This window comes from Protopterus annectens, chromosome 5.part1, assembly GCF_019279795.1.
Source record: "Protopterus annectens isolate FY-2018-M chromosome 5.part1, PAN1.0, whole genome shotgun sequence".
Taxonomy (NCBI): Eukaryota; Metazoa; Chordata; order Ceratodontiformes; family Protopteridae; genus Protopterus; species Protopterus annectens.
This window is the reverse complement of record NC_056736.1, coordinates 558,469,811-558,483,243: the sequence shown is the minus strand read 5'-3', so window position 1 is coordinate 558,483,243 and position 13,433 is coordinate 558,469,811. Positions and strand designations below refer to the sequence as shown.

At 43.9% G+C, this 13,433-nt stretch overlaps 1 protein-coding gene across 1 annotated transcript in view; it reads left to right on the top strand.

The window, feature by feature from the left end:
• Window positions 1–13,433, top strand: part of ITM2B (integral membrane protein 2B) — a 476,795-nt gene that overhangs the window by 463,287 nt on the left and 75 nt on the right. Inside the window, exon 6 of the mRNA XM_044073177.1 lies at window positions 12,294–13,433. This exon is cut by the window's right edge and continues 75 nt beyond it. Coding sequence (XP_043929112.1) covers window positions 12,294–12,382 — 89 coding nt within the window. The 3' untranslated portion in view covers window positions 12,383–13,433. The remainder of the gene's footprint in view (window positions 1–12,293) is intronic.

Here is a 13,433-nt window from a genome sequence, read left to right as displayed (position 1 = left end):
AACCCTTTGAGAAATCCTTCAGGATCTGGTACATAACTCACAGCAGGTTAGCAACCATTTCTGCAATGTGGCTATGATGCACTGGAGGCTTCATTTAGGTCAGCCATGACGGGCAGTTATCAAGGCATGCCTGGTTGAAGGAACAATCTCTGCCAGACCATGTTAAAGCTAAGCTCCTGGATGCTATGGAAAACAAAATTATTTGGTTCCACTGCCCAGGAGGTCTAAAGAAATTTGGAAGAAAAGGCAAAATCTGTGCAAACAGTCAAAGATTTCTGCAGGTACAACCACCCAGATTCAGCAGAAATTGGCCTACAAGAATTGGTCCTTTCCAGACTCAGATCACAGAGAGGCAGGAAAAGGCTCAGAGGTAGGGCTAGAGCCTACAGAGGCCATCAGTGGCAGTAACAACCAGAGTTGCAGGTACAGCAACAACAACTGCTACACAGGGCAATCACAATGACTTCTTGACACCACCAGGGCTCAATTAGAAGCACCTTGGGCGGAAAGCTTTTATTTTCAAAACTGGCATTACATTTCAAGGGACATGGACGCTACAAATAATAGACAAGGATACAGGTTCCATTTCCACACTTACCAAAAGAAAGAGGAATGCCAAACCTGCCACCAAATCAGAGGCAGAGGCTTTAAACAAATCCAATACAAATGAAAGCTATAGAAGGTTCCTCACCAGAACAAGGCCAAGGATTTTACTCCAGACTATTCCTTGTTCCAAGAAAAGAAAATCAATGGAGGCCTATTCTGACCTGTCCGCACTGAAACACTTACCTCATTGTGCCAAAATTCAAAATGCTGACCCTACAGCAACTTCTTCCCATGCTGGGCAAGGAGTCTTGGCTGGACTCTAGATCTCAAGGAGGCATACCTGCATGTCCCTCTCAGACAAAGTTGCAGAAGACACCTCAGATTTCTTGCAGGATCAGAGCATTATCAATTCTCAGCATTGCCCTTTGGCTTATCTACTGCCCAGAGTATTCATGCCTGGCATCAGTAATTGCACACTGCAGACTTCAGGGGATTCAAATCTACCCATATCTGGACGACTGCCTATACAAGCGACAGCAAGACAAAATTCTTAAAGGACTTGACTATGCCATCCATACTACAGGCCTTGGGATACAGTCAACATCCAAAAGTCAAGACTTGTCCATCCCAAAGGATAACCTTTTCTGGGTGCAGATCTGGATACAACCACCCAAATGGCTTTCTCACAGAAGAAAAAAAAAACAACTTCCAGATTACTTCAAAATCTGACAAGACAAACTCAGCTAACTGCAAGGAAAATCCTGCAGGCCCTGGGTTTCATGGCATCCTGCATACTGATTCCATGCCAGGCTACATGAGAAATTGCAATGGTACCTAAGGATTTATGGTCTCAGCACAGTCACAGCCTAGAAACTGATTCCAATCATTCCATGCCTTCAAAGGAATTCTGTGGTGGGCTTAAGGCCTGCCAGTCAAACAGAGGGCCTGCCTTCAAAACCAAAAGCACAAACCATCACCACGGACGCTTCAGACCAGTTGGGGGCACACATGGAGGACAAATGTATCCAAGGCTATGGTCTCAAGGCAGCTGCAATGCACATAAACCAAAAAGGAAATGCTGGCAGTGATGCATGCAATCAGGCAAACCTTTCTTCAACAAGGCCACCTGCTAATAGGACAGACAACACCACAGTCATGTGGTACATAAACAAACAGGAGGCACATTCCTACCCTCTATGCAGACTGGCAATGAATCTATGGGAACTGTTTGAAACTCAATTCAACTACAGGCCCAGTTTGTGCCAGGAAAGACAATATAGCAGACAGCTTAAGCAGAACTACCATGGATGCACACGAATGGATGCTGCACCCAGACATCTTCTCATAACAAGAAATGGGGAGGCCCAGATAGATCTATTTACCCCCACAATCATCAACTGAAAAATTCTGCACAAGGACATACCACCCACAAGCATGGAGGTGGACTCTTTCTTCAGCTGGAAAGCCAAAACAGCATATGCTTTCCCACCTCCCTTAATGTCCAAGGTTTTACTGAAGATCAGAGAACAGCCAAAAGTGATTCTGATAGCTCCAGACTGGCCAAGGCATTGGTACCCACTGTTGAAGAGCATCACAGACAAAAATATGGCCTCTCCCTATGGCCTCTTCTACAGAACAATTACAAGATCCTGCATCCAACCTAAAACCTTGCAGCTAACTGCCTGGAAATACCATGACTCCTCCAGGACAGCTATTGAGGGTTAAAGGACATATGGAAGCAGCCCTTCCACAAGGAAGGCATATTCAGCAAAATGGAAAAGATTTCTCATTTGGAACACAACAAAGGTAGATGTGACAGTGATGACATGCACATATCCTGGAATACTTAGAATGTTCCACAATGGCCTGTCCTATTCTTCCATTAAAATACATGCATCAGCAATTTCAGCAGAATACAATGGATCCTCCTGTCTTCTCATCCTCTCAGACAGTTTCTGAGGGAATCAAAAATATCAACCTCCAAGGAAACCACCTTTACCTACTTGGGACCTTAACTTTGTGCTGGAAAAGAACACTTTCCTTTGAACCAGCAGCAACAGCAGACCACAGTTCTATCTTGGAAAACTGCTTCCTTCTGGCCATAACTTCAGCAAGAAGAGTATCTGAGTTACAGGCATTAATGGCAGTAGCCATTTCTTATCTTCCATCAGGACAGAGTTTCATTGAGAACCAACCCTACTTTATGCCAAAGGTGGTATCCAGGCCTTGAACCAAGCAATTCATTTGCCTACTTTCTTCCCAAATCCACAAAATAAAGGGGAGAAACTTCTGCACACCTTGATACACAGACAATTACTACTACTTGGACAGAACTAAAAGTTACAGAAAACTGACCAGCTTTTGTAGCATATGCTGGGCACAAGGAAAAGCAATTTCCAAACAGACAATCTCAAAATGGATAGGAAATTGCATTCGTTGTTACTTTCATGGAAAGACTCCTGAACATTAGGCCTCATTCCACAGAGCCACAGCCACCACTACAGCCTTTCTAAGAGGGGTGGCTACCAAGGACATTTTAGAAGCTGCCATGGAGTCGCATACTTTTGCCAAGCTTCTACCCATATTCAGATCCAGAGCAGGTTTTGCACTGCAGTAGGTCTTAACTACACCTATCTTACCTCCCCAAATTGGCTGGTATTCTAATTATGGAGTGACTGCATATCCTTGAAGGACATAGTACAGTTTTGTACCTACCATAAATGTAGATGTCTAGATGCATCTGCAGTCATTACCTCACCTTCCCTCTGTGGTTTTCCTATTACCCCTTAATAGCTAGCTGGGGAATCTACAGGTGCATTTGGTATATATATTATTTTTTATTTTTTTTGTGTGGTTATTAAATTTAAAATTGGTGGGATTTATTTTTTTTTTTTATGGTGTTTTTTTTTTAGGGAAAAATTTAATTTTTGGAGAAAAAAAATTTTATATTGGGGATTATTTTTATTTTATGTGGGTATAATTTTTTTGTGGTATATATTTATGTATATTGAGATTTTTTTTTTAATGTTATTTTTTTTTTTTTTTATTTTGAAAAAAAGTTTTTTTGAAAAACACACAGAATTTTTCACACCACCCTGCGCGCAAGAGCCCAGAGAAAGACAGACAGGAGCCCCAGCGACAAGGGCAAGGGCCCAGCAGACACGCAGCAAGGGGCAGAAACAAAAACAAAGAAAAGCGGAGGGCGCGCGCGGACAGCAAGACTGGGCAAGGGCAGAGCCGCACAAGCTACAACAAGCAGGAAAAAGGCAAAGACAAAAAAAAAAAAAAAAAAAAAAAAAAAAAAAAAGGAAAAAAAAAAAAAAAAAACAAAAAAAAATAAAAAGGAAAGAGGAAAAAAAAAAAAGAAAAAAAAGAAAAAAAAAAAATCATAATAAAAAGACCACTTAGCCGGAGCAGAGAGAAAAGCCTAATGCAAAGGCCTATCACACAAATCCAGAAAGATAGCATGTAAAGGGAGAAAGGAAGGAAAAGGAAAGAAAATGGAGGAGGAAAAGGAAATGCCCAGGAAAATATAATGAAGGAAAGATCAGGGCACATAAGAGTATCTCAAATCTGAAAGAAATCCAAGAAAAAAAAATATATGAAAAAAAAAAAAAAAAAAAAAAAAAAATTGGCGGAGAAAAAAAAAAAAAAAAAAAAAAAAAAAATTATCTACAGTCTACTTTTTTTTTTTTTCTGCCATTTTTTTTTAAAATTTTTTCTCTCTCTTATACAAAACAAAAATTAATACTCACAGTGAAACTCCTTTTATTTTTTCTATGCTGAACTGTTCTCCTCAGAAAATTAGATACAAGCTTTTTCTTCTTTGCAAACTACAGCTTAAAAGTGTGCTTTCCAGAGATCTCAAGTAGATCTTGTGAATCTTGTCCTATTTTCTGCTCAATTATTTCTACAAAAAATGAGACTCTATTTATGTTTACAAAGAACAAAAGTTTTTCAAAAATTCAAAATTTTTCTGCTTCTCTTGTCTTTTGCAAAAATTTTTAACATTAACAAAAAAGTATTTTTTTAATGCAAAATATATGAATAACTGTTTTTTGTAACTATTTAAAAATTTTGTGAACATTGTATAAAACAAAAATTAATAATGCAAAAAGATAAAGAGTAGAGTACTGGATGAAGGCATTTTTCTCCAAATTTAGTTCATAGACAAGAAGAGAAGGGCTGATGCTTTTATACCCCAGACGCCTGACATCGGGAAAGTGCTTACATCAGCTGAGGCCAGACCCAGACTTTGGAACTGCCGATCAAGGCTGCCTGAGGCAGGACAAACCCATATGTTATGACTGCAGGTGCATACCTATCGGACATCTACATTTATGGTAGGTACAAAACTGTACTTTTCTCCTATCTCCAGTCTTTATATTGTCCCCTACCAGATGGGGGGGGGGGTCACCATGGCAGGGTGGAATAGGTATTTGGAGACGCTGTGAGAGAATGACTGGAGCTAGATCACCTGCAGCAGTCATGTATAGTGCTCATACTTAACACTTTATGCCCTAGCAGTACCCAAAGTGCTGTGCTGTATCATCAGGTGGGCATGCAATGGTTCCATTTTTGGGCCACCTGTTTACACAAAAGCATATCCCTCTAGTGCCCACCCTTCTGGTTTTGGTAGTTCGATGGGATGGGTACATCTTCCCTATCACAGCCCTTGATAATTATTGTCCTCACCCCAGCTAAGACTATGACATTGGCATCTGCCACTGATTCCTACCTTCCCTACTCATAAAAATTCCTTTCCTAGAAACCAAGGAGTGGCAAAAATCAAATCAGCGTTTCATTTCCTTTAGGGTACTCAAACTGTGAAAAACAGTAGCTAAGCAAACTGTGTTGCATTCATTTATGATCACCATGGCCACCTCTTGAAACACAACATGAAAGGTCAATGTTAAGTTGTCTATCTCGCCTTCATTCTTGCTGGATGGGTTTGGAGCCGATCCTCGGCTCCGACTCAGCCAATACTAAAGCTCAAGAGCTAATTCCACTGGCTCGAGGCTCCCCTATATCCCACAATGCTAGGCGGTAACTACTCAGATCTCGTTTGCCGCTTAGCTGACGAGGTGCTTTTCTACCAGCTCTGGCAGGTTAGTGGAAAATTTAATTCTAAATTTTTCATTCTTTAGACCCCTAGTACTTTTTTCTAAAACCTTTAGTTTTTAATCCTTTTTTACCTGGTTCGACAACTCTTTAGCCCTTAATCCCTTCTTTTATTCCCCTTTTAGTTTTAGGCCTTAGGCCCCTTCCCCCTCCTTCTCCTAGTCCTTTAGTGTGACTGGTGATTTATTTTTTCTTTAAGGCCTGTGTGTGTGTGTGTGTGTGTGAGTTTTCTTGGACCTTGGTTATGTCTAAGGAATCTAAGGTCTCAGGCTTCAAGAAGTGTGACTTGTGCTGTCAGAAAATGTCTCTGACAGACGGTCACACTTCTTGTGTGTATTGCCTGGGACCTTTGCACCTGCAGGACTCTTGTGCTGTTTGCCATGGTTTCAACCCTAGAGTCCTGCAGGAACGCAAGAATAAATTAATCTTGCGTGGCTTATTAAAGCCTGAAGGCCCCCCAACCCAGTTTGTGTCGGGGAAGCCTTCTAAGACTTCCAAACAGTCGGCTCCAGTTTCTGAGTCGACCTCTGGAAATGTAAAGTCTGCTTCAACATCGGCTCCGGCTGGAGCAGATGTTTCCAAGCCTCATACTGTTACCTCGGCTCCGACCGGAGCCGAGGTTGATAAGACTCAGTTGGCTCCGATACTCTTATTGGAGCAACCTTCGAGGAAGAGATCTAGATCCCCCTCTATTGGCTCCGTGCACTCTGCACCAGGATCCCCTCTTCTTTCGGAACGGAGCCATAGATCACATTCCTCACGGTCTTCCAGGCTATCTGACCACGATTTGCAAAGGGTAGTGAGTAGACTTCTCAAGTCCGAGGCACTGGCCCAAATGCTGCATAGCCCGACTCAGCAGTCAGTGGCTATTTCCGTTCCCCAATGTATTCCTCCTCCGATTCCTTTGAGTTTGTAGCCAGGGCTCGTCGGAGCCATGACTGTCAGTGCGTCGGATCCGATACCTTCCCTTTCGGCTCAGTCGTCCGCTCCGATCTCCTCTTTGGAGGGATCTCGGCGCCGAGCTTCCCTCGTCTGCTCCGAGGGGGTGAGTGACATCGGACCCTTGTCTGACCCCGCTCTCCCTCTCGGGGCTTCGGTGCTGGTGAGTTCAGCTCCGACATCGGCCTCGGAGCCGTCCCTGTCGGTGCCGGGGGGGGGCCTTGTCTCTGGAGCGGGGACCTCCGGCCTTGCCTGATAGGGGTGCCTTCGAGGTCATGCGGAGCGTGCTAGAACCAGGATCTGCCCCACAGTCTGCTCCGTCAGCCCCTCCATCTTCAGTGCCTGCGGTGATTTCTACCCACCCCCTTGCATTAGACCGTAGAGAGCCAACTCCTCAAGTTTCCCCATTGGGAATTTCCTCCTCTTCCGAGGCCTCTCCTGACCCGGTAGGAGATCCCCCTAGGAAGAGGCAGTGCAAGAGTAAGCACATTGACTCCCCTGAGTCTGTCACCTCTGACACTGACTTAGAGGAATCTGAAGGTTCCCCTTGATCCCCCCCTGAGGATGTCTCCTTTGCTGACATCCTTGAGATCCTGAAACAGAGGGGGAACTGGCCAGCCCTTAACCCTTCAGAGGAGGAGTCAGTGTATCTTGAGGCGTTTGCCTGTCGCCCTTATACCTCCTGGGTGTCCCCTCCCTTTGACCCCCTTATGGAAGTGGTGGCAAGGAAGGCCTGGACGGCTCCTGATTCAGTGGAACCCACCCCGAGGAGGCCATCTAAGTTTATTACTGCCCCTAAAGATAAAGATTTTTTATCCAAAGGTGTCCCCGTTGATGCCATGGTGGTGGCCGCGGCCACTAAGAAGGAGTTAGCCGATCCTTCGGTTCCTGTCCATCCTCCTAATAAGGAATCTAGGACCATGGACAGGTACGGTAAGTGGATGTTCTCATCAGCGACCTTTTCAATGCGGTCGCTGAACTACTTACGTCACTTCACTCGTCTCCAGAGAGATTTACTCAAGGATATGAGTGAAGTGATAAAGGATCCTACAGCTGAGGGGTTCCATAGTTAACTCCTCCATGTGGCTTATCTCATATGCTGCGGATGGGGCGAGTAGAGCCGCAGGCACAGGCGTTGCCTTACGACGTCACACCTGGATGCAGCTGTGCAACTTTGCGGACCCTTTCAAGGCGTCCTTCACCAATTCTCCCTTTGATGGATCATCCTTGTTTGGTCCACAGGTGAAGGATACATTGACTAGGTGTGAGGTAGAAGGTAAGACTGTCTCTGCCGTAGGAGTCAGTTTTTCTACCCCTTCTAGGCCCTATCCCAAAGGTCAGAGGGGAGGAAAGATGTGGTTCCGCAAACAATACCAGGGAGTCTCATCTGACGCACAAGGTCGATTCCCCTCTAGAGGCAGAGGGGGGAATAACAATAGATGCCGCCCTAGAGGCAGAGGAGGTCTGCAAAACCAGGGTAGCAGAGAAGCGTTCGCTGATAAACCCTTTCGGCATCCCTGAGGGGCTGCCCGGCTGTCCACCTTCGGAGGCAGTCAGGGGAAGATTATCCCTGTACCCAAAAGCCTGACTTTCCCTTACTCAAGACAAATGGGTACAGTCGATTATATCCGAGGGTTACAAAATTCCCCTTATTCACATCCCATCCCAACCCAAAGGATCCCTTCCAGACGTTCCACCCAGTCTAAGGGAACATGCAGCATTAGAAATTTCAAAGCTGCTATCAAAAAGAGCTGTCCAATCAGTCCCAGCAGACCAACAAGGATCCGGAATCTACTCCAAATTCTTTTTGGTACCAAAGAAAACCGGGGACTGGAGACCCATACTGGATCTCAGCAACCTAAACAAGTATGTCAGGAAAACAAAATTCCGGATGGTCACGCTACAGTCCATTCTGCCCTTCTTGGGTCAGGACAATTGGATGTGCTCGATAGATCTTCAGGACGCGTACTACCATATCAAGATGAACAGATGCTCCAAAAGATTTCTCCGCTTCAGGCTGGGAGCCAGTCACTACCAGTTCAGAGCCCTACCCTTTGGTCTCACTACAGCCCCCCGAGTGTTTACCAAATGCATGGCAGTGGTCGTGGCTCACTTGAGAAGTCAAGGATTCCAGGTGTTTCCATATTTAGACGACTGGCTCCTTACTGCCACCACCAGACATCAACTTCTTCTATCCAGGGACTTCACTATCCAAACTTGCCAAGCTCTAGGCATTTCAATAAATTTTGAAAAATCTGCCTTGTCGCCTTGCCAATCTATTACCTTTATAGGCGCCACCTTAGACGCACTCAATCTTTCAGCCAGACTTACAGAGCAAAGAGTGTCAGACATTCGCAAGCAAGTTTCCCTTCTCTTGCAATGCAACAAAGTCAAAGCCAGACTAGTTTTGAAGGTGTTAGGACTCATGGCAGCAGCTATTCCCCTTCTCCCGTTAGCTCGCTTCCACATGAGGATCCTCCAATGGATGCTGTTTACACAATGGTCCTTCCAACAGCTCCCGATGTCCCATACCATATTGATAACTCAATCATGCAAGAATCAACTGTCTTGGTGGATCACTTCACCTCAGGTTCTCCAAGGAAGACCCTTCACTCCCCCCCCCCCCCCAGTCGCCACGTTGACAACAGACGCCTCCCTGATCGGGTGGGGGGGCATTATCAGGGCAGGACAGTCCAGGGCACGTTGCAACCTTTCGAGTGCCACTTGCACATAAATGTCTTAGAGATGAGAGCAGTGCTTTTAGCGTTGCAAGCCCTTCACGACTCTCTTCCCACTGGGACTATTGCAGTTCAGATGGACAACATGTCCGTAGTGTGGTACATCAACAAACAAGGCGGAACCAGATCATACCCCTTATGTCGAGAGGCTCTCAGACTTTGGCAATGGACAATCTCTTCTCAGCGTTTTCTGTTAGCAATGCACATTCCCAGGAAATCCAGTGTGATTGCGGACAAGTTGAGCAGGGCAATTCTCATGCCCCATGAGTGGTCTCTGAAGAAATCAGTACTAGAAGAAGTATTCCTAAGATGGGGCCGGCCTTGCTGCGATCTTTTTGCTACTCCCCAAAACAGCAAGTGTCACACTTCTTTACTCTCTTCCCGTTACCAGGCCATCCCACCAGAGATGCTCTAGTCCACGATTGGCCCCGGGGACTTCTATATACCTTTCCCCCTTTTCCACTGATAACTCAACTAATTCAGAAAGCCATCACTTTGAGAGTGACAATGATCCTCATTGCCCCTTACTGGCCTCGACAGATATGGTTTCTGTTTATTCATCGTTACCTCTTGGAGCAGCCTTGGCATCTGGACCCAGTACCAGATCTGTTAACCCACCAATCGGGTCAGCTGCACCAATCTCTTCATTCTCTCAACCTCACAGCGTGGTTTCTCCGATTCCGACCTTAGCCAGGCTTCCCTCAATATCTCGCTCGGTCCGAGATATCTTGATAACCTCTCATAAATCTTCTACCCGGAAGATTTATAGTAGCAAATGGAAACGCTTCTCCTTTTGGGCAACATCAAAAAACATAGATCCCTTTACTGCACCTATCCAGTCTATTCTAGACTTTCTAGCTGAGCTCTTTCATTTAGGATCTTCTGCATCTACCATTAGAGTTCAACTGGCTGCCATATCTAATTTTCATGTAGGTGTCTCGGAGTCTAGCATCATGGCTCACAAACTCTGTAAAGCCTTTTTAAGGGGCGTATTTCTTCTCAAACCTCCAATCAAAGATCCCCCGCCTCAATGGGACTTGAACTTGGTTCTGGCATCCTTAATCCCCCCCCCCCCTTCGAACCTGCAGCTTCATGTTCTCTGAAGTTGCTTTCTTGGAAAACACTTTTTCTGGTAGCTATAACTTCAGCGAGAAGGGTATCTGAACTCCATGCTCTGTGCAGTCGTCCTCCTTACTTAGTGTTTCACAAAGATAGGGTATCCCTCCGTACTAATCCATCCATTTTACCTAAGGTTTCCTCTCAAGCAAACCTAAACCAAATTATTGATCTCCCCGTCTTTTTCCCTAACTATTCAAACAGGTCGGAACAAAAGCTACATTTTCTGGATGTTCACCGCCAACTTAGATATTAGACAGGACTAAACAATTCAGGAAATCTGATCAACTTTTTCTGTCATATGCGGAAGGGAAATTGGGCCTTCCTGTTACTAAAGTATCCCTCTCTAGATGGCTCACCTCTACAATTACCTTCATCTACGATATCAGACATCAAAAACTACCTTCAAGACCTATAGCTCATTCAACTAGGGCATTAGCTACATCCGTAGCTTTTCAGGATAGGCTGCCAATAGATTCCATTTGTGCAGCAGCCACCTGGGCTTCTCCTCATACCTTCATTTCACATTACAAATTGGACATGGTCTCCAGAAACCGTGCCAACTTTGGTTCCACTGTTCTCAAGAGTGTTCCGATAGGCCACCCGGGATAAGGTGCTAGGGACGTGGTCCCATCCAGCAAGAATGAAGGCGAGAGAGACAACTTAACAGTCGTCTTTCCCACACATTCTTCCACCTCTTTTTCCCCTTTTGTTAGGTTTGGGATACCTTTCACTCAGGTTGTTATAGAGGTGGGGTTCCCTTCTCCATTCTATGGAGACTAGGGTTGCTTGGTCTAGCTATCAGACGAGATCTGAGTAGTTACCGCCTAGCATTGTGGGATATAGGGGATCCTCGAGCCGGTGGAATTGGCTCTCGAGCTTTAGTATTGGCCGAGTCGGAGCCGAGGATCGGCTCCGAACCCATCCAGCAAGAAAGAAGGCGAGAAGAAGACCACTAACATGGAACGTTATGGTAGGTACATAACTTCTTATTTTGCTAGAGCAGCAACTGCATTATCTGCCTTCGGAAATGTTTCTGCACAATGGGTATGGAATGAATCTGTCTGGACTTCATCCATACTTTGTCCCCTCATAAGTTGGAAACTTCTTTAGACACCGGACAGGCTTTGCCATGACTGTTTTGTAAAGCTTTGTGGGCTCCCCCACCTTAGGACTGACATCAAAGTACTGCTTTGTTCGTAGCAGTTTGAGTTCAGGATCTGTAAGGACTTAACCTATTCCCAAAAAAAGCCTAGTAGTGTTCAGGGGAGTGTGTGAGGTGGGATCCTTTCCCTGTTCTTGAAATAGAGGTCTGTTAGTCATATGTTTGTGTATTGCCCAGGGAGTTCATGTATGGCTTCCTTATAGTTGCATAACACATGAGCTTGTGCAGGGACTATCCAGTCTTGGGTCTCGCAAAAAAAAAAAAAAAAAAAAAAAGCAAAGCTGGTACAGGCTGCTGTCTTCTTTCTACTTGGTATTCTGACCTCAGGAGACCAGCCCACTGTGGGTGACATCCAAAGGTATGGAAGTCTAGCTGAAGGTGAGTGCTAATTTCCACATCATGAATAATACTGCCACAGCAATTCCTGGGCTCTCTGTTATGGTAAGTCCCAGCTGTACTAGTCGCATATTAAAACTATTGGAAATAATTTGAATGCTTGTGTTTGCTGTGGGACATAATAGTGTGTGTGTGTGTGTGGGAGATGGATTAATTGCTAATATGAACATTTTCTGTATTTTCAGTAGCCATGTCTGTATATCAGTTATATTGTTTCACATGTTGATTTTAAAATGGTAAAATGATGCAAGTGTTTCTTCTGTTGTGCACAGGAATACAAAAACGAGAAGCTGCGGAGTGTCACAAAATTCGTCATTTTGAAAACAACTTTGTTGTGGAAACCACCATCTGTGAACAGTAGAGGGAAATGCTGCTCTGCCATTTTGCTTCTTGGAAAGCAACACTAAAAAAATTCTTTTATGTTGTGTGCTGTGCTGATGCTATTTCAACCACTGTTTTTTAACTCAAGTAATTCAGCAGGAAGTTCATTGCTAAGCCTTTCAATTCTTCCTCTTCCTACGCTATAACTTTTTATTTTGACTTATGGTATCTGTCATGTGTGATTAGCAAGACTTGTAAAAGATAACTTCAACATTAAGTTTGAGTTTTAAATACTATTAAATTACAAGTTTAGCAAGATTTAGATTTTAAGTACTATGAAACTGTATTTCTAATGTCAGGACAGAGTTACTTTTATGGTTTGTGTATCCATTTTAAGTAATGCAGCTGTGAACAAATAAGTTGGATTGCACGAACTGGACCAGCTTGTAATATAAAGACAGCTGCTGTTATTAGTATGAACTGGAAAAAAGCATCAATACTTGCACTTAGCTAAAAAGTGCAGCTCATTTATCTTTAGAAAAAAATTTTTTTCTGAGTTTTATGCTGAATTCTGCTGTAAAGTCTTATCAGGAAGTTAGAAGTGTAGCAACAGTACATTGTGGGATTGCCAGTCTTCAGGACAGGACACTGAAAATGTTTTTGTTTTGCTGTATTGCAGTACAATCAGAAGATGCAGGGCACTAAATGCTTGTATAAGCATTTGTTTAATATCTGTGATTTACAAGTTGTACTCCAAGGTTCATGATGTTCTGGGTTTCTTTTTCAGAAGTTAAGTACTAAAACTTGTAAAAGATTTTTAAATGCTGTTTTGATTTGCTGAAGACTCATCGGATTGTAATTGGAAAATGAAAGAGGGCTACATATTTTGTCGTTATGATATTCAGCCAGTTTAAGAATATTCGTTGAGTATATCAAACTTTTCACATCTGATTTGTATATAAATAGTGTTCTGTACATGGGAGATAACCTGTATTCCATAGTAAATCTTACACATCAAGAAGTGTCATTTCTTTCTTGCAGATAACATTTTTTTAACAGTAGTGGCTGTTAGAAATGTCAGCACTTGCATA